Below are 10,507 nucleotides of genomic sequence, written 5' to 3'. Positions count from 1 at the left end.
GACGTCCCCGACCTGTTGGCTCAGAAATCCCGCCGCGCGGCAGGTGTGACCAGGGCCCGGGCCTCCGCTTTAGTCCCTGCCGCTGAGGCTCTTGCTGGGGCTCGGAAGGCATTCAGCAGGGACCCTCAGGCCTGGAAAGGTGGCACCGGCTCAGTGTTAGGATGGGCTTGGTGCGGAGGGCCCCGTGGCGGGGCTGGTGGCCTTTCAGCCTCACGCCAAACACCGAGCGGGCCAGGCCCCAGCCCGTCCTCCCTTCCAAGGATTCAAGGTCAGCAGCCGCTCAGGGCTCCGGAGGCCAGAGGCGGGGCGTGGCCGGCTGCCCCCGGTCTCAGACAGGCCCGACCCCTTTCCAGCTGGTGCCCCTGGGCAAGTCGCTCACCCAAGCCTCAGTTTCCCCTCTGGGAGCTGCAGCCAATTGTAGGTGGCAGGGCTGACTGCAGAGTAAAGAGAATGCATGTGGAGGGGCCACTTGGTGGGGGCGCAGAGGACAGAGACCCCCACGTGGCCTCTGTGGGGCGAGGAATGGGGCCCAGGTCACCAAGGCCCTGATCAGTTGAGAGACTGGGACAGACCTGGGGGAGCCAGGCAGCTGGGGAGGGGTCCTGGGCACCGCCCTGCACCCTCACCCTGGGTGGACAGACTGTCACCTGTAGACGGGGGCAGGGGCTGGCCAGGCAGGTGGGGCCGGGGTTCTCCCGCGCCCGGCCTTAGATCCGGGGAGAAGCTGGTGATGGCCGCTGGACCAGGGGGCAGGGCATGGGCACTGGAGGAGGGGCTGGTGTGGCCAATGTCAGTGCTGGCCCGGGGGCTGCAGGGTCTGAGGGCACAGGGCCAGCAGGTCCCCGAGGACAGCTCAGTGGCGTCCCCGTGTGCTGGGCCTGTGGGCCCCCAGACGCCCCTCCCCCAGCTCCTGATGCAGACTTGGGACCAGCCACCTCGTCTTACGGGTGAACGTGGCAGGTCTGGCATCAAGCCACCTGCCCCATTCTGGGCAGCGGGGGGCCTGGGGCTCAGAAGGGGCCTCAGGGACCCCACTCTAAAGGCGCCCACACGTGCTGCATCTTTGGAAGCTTCCACACCTGGCTCTTACACGAACACTGCTGGGACCTGAAGGTCAGGTGACCAGGCGCTGCCCCTCTGCCCCGGGGCCTTCTTGGGGCCACAGGGGAACCTGCCACCCGCCCCCCACCCCCGGGAAAGGACGCCACAGGGGCCCGTCACTCAGGACACAGACATGGCGGTCCTCGACACTAACTGCGCGCACAGAGATGGCTTTATTCAGTTGCCCACAGGACACCTCGCAACCCACGGCCAGGCCCCCACCTGGCGTCCCCTCCTGCCCGGCCTCCGGGAGGGGTGGGACATCTGGCCCTCAGGGGAGGGGTTTTCCTGGGGGCCCGTGGTGCCTGGCCGGCGGCCCCCGGCTGCAGAGTCTACCATTTTTGAGGATTTGTGCTTCAACTTGACGCGGGGGGCTGCGGTCAGCCGGCATCCTGGGCCACCGATGGGCAGCAACCTCCCACGCTCAGGGGGGCTCCCACCACCCCCAGACCCCGGATCAGCCAGGGCGCCCAGCCAGGTGAGGCGGCCACCGGGGCCTTCCCGCTGGTCACGGGCTGCTGGCAGGGCAGGGCCGGTGCCTCCAGCTGACCCAAGGACCCTCTGGGGGCTTAAGGCCGATGCGGGCAGGGCCGGCGGGGCCCCCGAGGGTGTTCCTGGGACCGAGGTGGGGATGGTGGGCGCCCCCCTCACCAAGGCACTCAGGCCGGATCCTGACACCCCTGCTCCCTGGGAAATGCTCGGCCAGAGACACGCCCGGGACAGGAAGGCAGAGCAGCCGTGGCCCCAGCCAGGTCCGGCCGGGCAGCATGAGAGCCTGCAGCCCCGAGAGCCAGGCGTCACTGTCCCTGGGAACAGGGGGAAACTGAGGCACGGAGGTTGGCCAATGCGGAGCTGTCTCAGAGCCCCGGCCTTGAAAGTCCGGCCACGCACACGCTGGCCACAAGTGTCCTCCGGTGCTGGCAGCTGAGCCCCAGGCCGGGCGGCCAACTGCGGGGAGCAAGGCTTCCAGAGGCGCGGCCTGTGCTCCCGTCTGCGCGGCCAGCGGAGGCCAGGCAGGGCCCACATCCACCGGTCTGCACCTCGGTCAGGGAAGGACACACCTGTGCCATCTGCCTTCGGCTGCGCTCCGAGCGCCCCGGCTTTGCCCAGCGGGGCAGGTGCCCAGGGAGCCATCCTGACCCCCGCCACGAGGCCTGGCCCCGCCACATCGTCCCACCTGGCGGCAGCTGTCCTGAATGAGGCGCTTGGGGTGGTGGCCACAGGGACAAGGCTGGCCGCAATGTCAGGGGCACGGCAGCCCGAGTCTGTGGAGGGGTGACCCCGAGGAGCCTCTGGCATGTCGGCTCCAGGCCCCTTAGAGAAGAGCAAACGTGGGGTGCACAGGGTGAGGGGCCGTTCTCCAGCTGTGCCCCCACTGCCCTGCAGCCCGGGGAAGGGACACGCCTGGGAAGGGCAAAGAGAGGCCACCGAGCCTGGTCCCAACAGGTGAGGGTGAGTCTGCGGGCGGGGCCTCCGGGCAGAGGGGACGGGCCTGTCAGTGCCCACGGGCGTCCTGCAGGGTTCATGGGGCTCTGGCCCGGCACCACCGCCACCCGCGGCAGGTCCCAGGACCCCAGACGTCCTCCAGCCCCACAGCCACTGCGCCGGCTGGTCTGGGACCGCCTGCCGGAGGCAGCTGCTCTAGACATGCTCCATCTCCTGGTCCTGGTCGGGCTCCTCCTCCTCCTCGTCCTCCTCCTCGTCGTCCTCCTCGTCGGCGCCCCCCTTGTCCAGTGGCGCCTCCCCATCCCGGGCCAGCTCCTCCACGTGGGCCAGCATGTCGGCCATCAGCGCCTCCTCCAGCCGCTTGCGGACCTGCTGCACCAGCTCCTCCTGCTTCCTGGGGACGCAGGTCACCACTCAGGCCACAGCCTTGTCTCCAGGGAGACCGGGGCGCGAGGCCAGAGGGAGGGACACATAGATGCACACGGGCCGGTCACCTTGGGGCCACTCTCAGGAGCCCGAGTGAGTGGCCCTCTGCCGCGGCCTCCGGTCTGACGCCCCTGCCAGGCCAAGACCGGGGACTCCGCATCCTGGGACACCCCACGGATCCCCTGAGCCGGCCGGCTCGCCTCTGCCACTGCCCTCTCCTGGCCAGCACCCCTAATCCCGCCCCCTGGGGGCCTAGCATCCACGCTGGGATGTCTAGCTTCACCCCCCACATCCTGTCCCTACCACGTGCCACCTCCCCGACTCTGGAACCCCCCTAACAACGTGGGCCTCGCGCTGGCCACTGTGGCTTCACAGCACGCTGGCCCCTCGCCAGGGAGAGGGCGGAGACAGCTACCTGATGTCCTCGTCGGTCACCATGAAGGCCTTGCAGAGCGGCTGGGCTGTGTTGAGCCACACGCCAGGGTTCTTCTCCACGGCAGCCGACAGCTGCCCCGTGATGGGCATGGTGCTGGTGTGCAGTGCACTGGCGATGGCCGAGAGCAGGGTCTCATCTGTGCAGCCGGGCCCCACGCCTGCAGGCGCAGGGGGGGCGGTCACCCCGGGCCCCACATCCCTCCACTGGCCTTGGTTTTCCTCCCCACCCCCGGGTGGGCATGCGGTCCCTCGAGACAGAGCAGCACAGGCTCCGTCCTCAGGGAGGGCGTGGCGCTGTCTTCACGGTGCAAAGGCACGCGGCCCGCGTCTTCCCGGGACCCCACGCCCCACCCCCCACAAAACGCGCCCTGCAGGTCCACACCCACGAGGTGGTGTGCAGGCCCAGGTGCCCGGGGCTGGCAGCTGATGCCAATGGTGAGTCAGGCGGCCACCCTGCTGGTCCACAGAGGGAGCGAGGGATGGGGGGGAGGGTGGCTCGCCCACACCAACCCTGTGGCCGCCACTGGGCCGCGGTTCAGTCACTGTCGTCACTCATCCGGTGGCAGAGCCCAGCAGCCCGCACCCTCGGCCCATGGGCCCTGCTCCTGCCCCCAGGGCGCCGGTCACCTTGCAATCCCTTGGGGAGGTCCATGGTCTTCACGAGCTCCTCGGCGATGTCAAAGGCGTTGAGACCGCTCAGCTTCTTCTCCCAGAAGAGCTGCCGCCAGACACACACGTGAGGCTGACAGCCAGCCAGGCCCCCCACAAGAGGCAACCTGGGCAGTCGGGCCGACGGTGGCCTCAGGGGAGCTCTGACCCCAGCCCGCCAGGCTGCTCGCGAGCCCTCAGGAAACGAGGCTTCGTGGGACCCAGGGCCCTCCTTCCAGGGTGGAGAAACGCCAACCCTGATTTTTGGCAGGACGAGGACCCAGGAGGTCGGCCTCATGGTCAGTATGACAGCGATGGTCCCCAAAGCCTGCCTGCCCCTGCCACCTGTGCCCCCTGGCGCCAAGGATGGACAGCCTCTCACCCTCAAGTCAGGGTGTGGGGGTGCAAGTTCCAGCCAGGGCCGAGCTTGAGGCCCACCAGGGGGCCTGGGGACACCGCCTGGGTCAAGCCCTGCCCGGGCCCGTCCAGAGGCACCGTCCTGCGCCGACAGGGACCCGGGAGCGCTGGGAGGCGCAAAGAGCTCCCGCCTCGGATCCCCGGGACTCGGGGAAAGAACCCCACGAGGCTGACGGCAAACGCAGAGCCACTCGGACACGACCTTCCGAACTGCCACTTAGTGGCAACAACCCAAACGTCACCACGGGGCTGGTGAGGGAAGGGGGTCTTGCCCTGGGGCACCCCGTGAGTGTGTCCCCCGCCAGCCGCACAGCAGCTACCCAGTGGGCATTCACGACACACGTAAGCCTCGGTTTTCGAGAAGCAAGTCGTGAAGCCGCACACGTCCACTTATTTCAGACAAGCCCACAGACTGGATGACCCCTCGGGGACGCGGCGGCCAGAGGGAGCCCAGGGCGCGTGCGCCGCGTCCCGCCTCACCTGCCGCGGCTGCTCCACGGCCTTCTGCGGGTCGCTCTTCACCTTGTTGCTGGGGTGGTTGGTGATCTTGGTCACCGGCTGCTTGAAGATGGACGCCGTCTGCCTGACGGGGAGCGCCGTGTTCAGGTCGGGCTTGCCCTGAGAGGAGACGCACGCTGGCACGGGCCGGGTCCTCGGCTGCTTCCCAGTCAGCGGGGGAGACTTGTCCCCTTGGGCTCCAGGGAACAGACCGCGTGTCCCCAGATCACCAGCCCACCTCGTGGCACCCATCTGGAGGCGACACCAAGCCCGGGCCTGGCCTACGCATTGCCCACGGGAGCCGCAGTCAGGGCTCCGGACACGCCTGCACCATCCTGGCCTCCTGCACCTTGGGCTCTGCAGAGCACGGGCCCGGGGACAGGGTCCCGTGAACACACGCCCACCAGAGGCGGCTGGTCACAGGGTCACTGGGCGCCGCGTGCAGACCGTCGGCTGTCAGAGCCACGCCCTTCCTGGTCCCCATGCAGGGCCCTCTGCCAGGGACAGAGCAGTGGCAGCCTCTCATCTGCCCTCCGCGTCCCCTCACCGAGCAGCCGCGACCTTCCCAGCAGGACAAGCACCCCCGTGGCTGCCCGGGGGCGGCGCCCACCTTGGCCTGGCTGGACGAGTCGTAGCGCACGCGCGGCCGGCTCTTGCTCAGCTTGCCCATCAGCATCTTGCCCGTGCGGAAGTCGAAGGTGCTCAGGTCCATGGAGCCGCCCAGGTAGCGCGCCAGCTGCGGCTTGCTCCGGAACTTCTTCCCGCTGGGGCTGCGGACAGAGCGGGGTCGGCGGCGGGCAGGCCGTGCGGGCCCACCCCACCCTCCGCCGAGGCGCCCTCCCGAGTGGGCCCACAGCAGACACCCATGCTGAGAGCAGGGATGAAGGCCCCGATCAGGAAGGAGGGTGGCTGACATTTCCAGAACATTCCAGAAACAGAAGGAAACAATGTTCTTGAGCAAAGACCCAAGGAGACAGGTGTTTGAAGGATAACCCCTCTCGTGGTCACAGTGTCGGGGACCGGGGTGTCCTGGCGGGCTGGGCTGTGAAGCCTTGTTAAGACTTGGAGCCAAGACCCCAAACAGCTGCCCACGCGGGACCTGCCGGCAAAGTCGAAACCAGGTGTCGAAAGACATGGCTGTGGAGCTCCACGCTCCGGCTCGTCTCTAGGACGTGACACCCACCCACAGGGCTGCTGTGCGTCCAACGGGCTCACAAGAGAGTGAGCAGCACGGGACCCAGGGCGCGACAGCAACAGGCAGAACGTAACCCGGGGCGGCCACCGTGCAAAGTCTGGCCGAGGCTCAAACAACGGAACAGCAGCTCCCCCCTTGGGCGTCTACCCGAGACACGGAAACACACGTCCACGCAAAAACCGACCCAAGTGTCCACAGCAACATGGTTCCTCACAGGCACACGGGGGAAACAGCCAACTGCCCATGACGGCTGGTGGAGCCACCTGTCCACCCACACGCTGGAGCACGACGCAGCCGTGAAGAGGAGCGAGGCCCTGACACGGCTGCACGTGGACGGACCTGCACACACGACGCTCAGGGAGAGGAGCAGACACAGAAGGACACACGGCGTGTGACCCCATGGACGGGAAACGTCCAGAACAGGCCGATCCACAGACAGAGAGCGGGCTCGTGGGGGCCAGGGCTGGAGAGAGGACGCGGGGTGATGCTGATGGGCAGAGAGAGTCCTTCTAGGGTGGTGGAATGTTCTGGAGTTAGGGAGATGGGTACACAACCGTGAAGGTCCTGAGAACTCGACCTGCACACTGTGGGGGCGGGACGGTGTGGTATGTGAATTACAGTTCCAGCCAGTTGTTAGAGAAAAGCCCTCGGGTGGCGCTCGGTGGGCCTGGCGCCTTTCTCAGGACAACTGTGCTACAAACGCGACAGTCACCCTCTGTGACAGCACAGCCTGAGACTGGCAAGTAGCTGGATTTTGTTGCTCTCCCCTGAAAACCTCAAGGACAAGCCCCTAATCTGAGCAAGCGCACGCCTGCCTCCCCCAGCCCGGCTCCAGATGTCCCAGCACACGAGGGACAGGGGAGGGCAGCGTGGAACCAGAGGAAACGCACTCCTGCAATGACACATTGCCAGTGGCACTCAGCTCGAGGGTCCCCACTGGGACCTCTGACCCAGCAAGGTCATCGCAGGGACTTGCACTATCCCCCTGGGTCCAGCTGCATCCATTAGGACATGGCACCCGGCACGGAGAGCCCCTGACCAGCTTGGGTTGAGAGGCCACTGCAGACTCTTCCGAAAGATTCCTTCTCCTCTTTTTTTTTTTGGTGAGGAAGATTCACTCTGCGCTAACATCTATCACCAGCCGATCTTGCTCTTTTTTTGCTTGAAAAAGATTCGCCCTGAGCTACCATCTGTGCCAGACCTCCTCCATCTGGTATGTGGGATGCTGCCACAGCGTGGCTGACAAGTGGTGTAGGTCTGAGCCTGGGATCTGAACTGTGAACCCCGGGCTGGCAAAGTGGAGCGTGTGGATTTAACCACTGGGCCGGCCCCCCTTTCCCCGTTACGCTGAGCCAGCTGCTGTCAACATCGGGCCACATGCCCAGGGCAGTGCCCGACTCAGGCTTCAGATGTGACCACGAAGAGGGAAGAGGGGACCCCAGGGAAGCCTCGCCAACATTTCCATGCCTCCAGACGCCCCCACCTGCTGCTCTTCTGCCTTTAAAAACTCGTGAAACAGGGAAGCAGACACAGACGCAGAGCAGTGGTTGCTTCAGGCTGGGGGACTGGGGACACGGGGTGGGGGGGCACTGATAGGTAAAGGGTCTGTTTCTTTGTGGGGGGATGCAAATGTTCTAGAGCTGACCGGTGACGGCTGCACGCATCTGTGAATGAGCTGAGGCTGTCCACGTGAGGTACGGGACACGAACCCTCTCCCAATCAAGCCGTTAGAAAGAGAGATGACATAACAGAGAAGGTAGATTAGTGGGTGTCAGGCTGGGGGAGGGGATGGGGTGACTGCTGATGGGCCTGGGGCTTCGATTTGGGGTGATGGAACGTTCTGGAATGAGTGGTAATGGTGACACGACATGGTGAATGGGCTAAAACTGCTGGATGGGACACTTTTAAAGGGGGAGTTGTACCGAACGTGAATTATATCTCAACTTTTACAGAAGGTTTGACAGATCTCTATTGACGCAGGAAGATGTCCTTGATACTTGACCGAATGAGAAAACACTTGGACTTAACAAACCTGCCCGTAGAGAACCCACGAGCACCGAGGGCCTTGGCCCGGCAGGGGGCCGATGGGCGGGGGGCAGGATGGGCCTCGTCAGTGGCGCAGGAGCCGGCCGCCAGCCCACCCTCCTTCTCGGCACCGGGGCTCCCTGCCTGAGGAAGGGGTGGCCATGACCGTGGTCCCAGGTGAGGCCACACAGCAGCCACTGCCCAGGGAGGGGCCCCGCTTCTCCTAAGCACAGGTCTGCCTCTAACGAGGCCCACCCAAGTCCCCCCGCTCCCCAAAGACTCAGCCCTGGTGAGGGGTAACCTGCCATCAGCCCTGTTCCCGCCTGGAGCAGGGACTCTATTTTCACAAAGGAAACCACGGCTGCCGCCTCCTGTCTCACCCTCCTCCCGGCCACACAGACCCTGTGGCCTGGGCGTGAAGCTGGGGGCCCAGGCACCAAGTTGCGGGGGTGCTCCCAGGGGATGGTTCGTGGGGTCACTCCACCTCTCCTGTCCGACAATTTTCACAGAACACATGCTCCCTGCCACTCTCTGGATGAGGCACCCGAGCTATGAGCGTCCGTCCGGGCAGGCCCAGGACACAGGGCCAGCCCTGCCTGCCCTGGATGGAGAGAATCGGGAAACCTCCCATGCCTGCTCCTGCCAGCCGTCTGGTCGGGCAGGGGGCTCCGGCGGGTGGCGAGGGACCCGCATTCCAGCAAACACCATGGGGTCCCCTATCACAGCTCCCCAGACCTCCCACCACTGGAAGGGAAGGTGGCACCCACCTCCCGGGGTCACTGGGACCAGAGACCTGGGAGTGCTGCTGGACCCCTCCTTCTCCAGGCCAGCCCTGGCCCCCGCATCCCCTGCTCTCTCACCTCAGGCCCTCACCTCCCAGGGGAGCCGGAGGGAACCTGAAATCACATGCCCCCCAGCCCCAGCTTGGAGCTGTCCCCTGCTTTTCCCCTCCGCCAGCCCCCTGCTTGGGGCAGGGAGGCAATGACCATCTTGGAGCACTCCAGCCTCCCAGGCCTCTGCACTGGCCTGGACCCACTTCCCACTGCCTGGCCTGCCCCTCCCTGTGCCACTCTCAGGGCTTGTCTGGTGTCAACTTTTCCCGGAGGCCCTCCCTGATGGCCCCAACGTCAACCAGGCACCCCATTGTCAGTCCCACCCCTCTCAGTGTATGTAACCACTGGTAATGGGGTGACAGGTGCTGGTGTGACAGAGGACAGCCTAGGTCACACTCTTGGCTGAAGGTCCAGGACTGGGAAGTGCCGGACACCCAGCAGACGCTGCAGAGGCTGGACGTGGGGACCTTCCGAAGCCCTTGGAGCCAAACAGAAAAAGCACACAAGCCTGCCTGGAGTTAACCCACGGGGCGGCTCCTGGCTGGAGCCTCCCCATCCACCCAGGAGGAGGAAACCCCAAGGATTTAGGCCTTCTAAAGCGCCAGTGAGGGAGTGACCTCAGACAGAGGCAATGAAGGAGAATGGACACACGTGTCCCAAAGGGACACTGCTTGCAGTGTCACTTTCAATGGCAGAAGTGACAAGGTCCCGGCCAACTGCAGCACCCTCTTGGGGGCCCCCAGTCTCGCTCCCCACCGCCGCCCTGCACTTGTCGGAAAGCAGAAGCCGAGCCCTTCCTGTGGCCATGCCTTCCCTGCTTGCTTCTCCTCCCAACACAGGGCTAGCAAAGCCTCCGGGAGCCCCAGGGGCTGGCTAGGTGGGGTGGCGGGCCTGCCTCTCCTCCGCCTCACCCAGCCAGGTTCTGGGCCCACGACCGGCCGCTCAACCCCCAGCACCTGCGGGCATTCAACACGTGGCAGATGCCCCACATGCTTCCTTTTCACTACGGACCAGAAGGCGCCCCAGGGTCCCGAAGGCAAGGGGAGGGAGCTATCAAAGCTGGCTCAGAAACAAACGAATCTTCCACCCGTCAGGAAAAAACAAAAAAAAGGAAGGGAGAAGACAAACAGCAGGTGGCCGGCCGCCTAGAGCTGGGCTGCGGACCGCCCACGCGCTCTTTGTTCCACGGAGGGGATCCCGGGCCCAGGGCAGTCCCTCCCTCCGATTCGGGGGTGTGTGGGGGGGACTCTGAAAGCCTCAGACCCCCAGTCATGTCCACGCAGAGGCCAGTGTGTGCTGGGCTCGGTGTTTCGGTCCCCGATCTCTGCGACCGCAGGAGACACACGCCCACGGAGGGCGGAGGGGCCACCAGGGAAGCCGCATCCCGAGGCGCGCCCCTCGCCGAACCCCCAGCGCCAACCCTGCTCCCCGAAACCCCAGCTCGCCCGCCACCCGCCTCGGGCCGCGCGCGACCTCGGGAGCG

The 10,507-nt window shown here is 65.8% G+C and overlaps 1 protein-coding gene across 1 annotated transcript; it reads right to left on the bottom strand.

The window, feature by feature from the left end:
* Positions 1-1,255: 1,255 nt before the first annotated feature.
* On the bottom strand, positions 1,256-7,377 carry LOC124234055 (methyl-CpG-binding domain protein 3-like). Its single transcript, XM_046651315.1, has 5 exons — positions 5,582-7,377; positions 4,954-5,091; positions 4,036-4,126; positions 3,389-3,566; positions 1,256-2,941 (listed from the first exon to the last, which is right to left on the bottom strand). The coding sequence occupies exons 1-5, from the start codon at positions 6,104-6,106 to the stop codon at positions 2,743-2,745; spliced, it is 1,131 nt and encodes a 376-aa protein (XP_046507271.1). The 5' UTR covers positions 6,107-7,377; the 3' UTR covers positions 1,256-2,742.
* Between the last annotated feature and the right edge of the window lie 3,130 nt (positions 7,378-10,507).

The sequence above is a fragment of the Equus quagga genome, unplaced genomic scaffold (assembly GCF_021613505.1).
Source record: "Equus quagga isolate Etosha38 unplaced genomic scaffold, UCLA_HA_Equagga_1.0 68308_RagTag, whole genome shotgun sequence".
In the NCBI taxonomy this organism is placed as follows: domain Eukaryota; kingdom Metazoa; phylum Chordata; class Mammalia; order Perissodactyla; family Equidae; genus Equus; species Equus quagga.
This window is presented reverse-complemented; position numbering and strand designations above follow the sequence as displayed.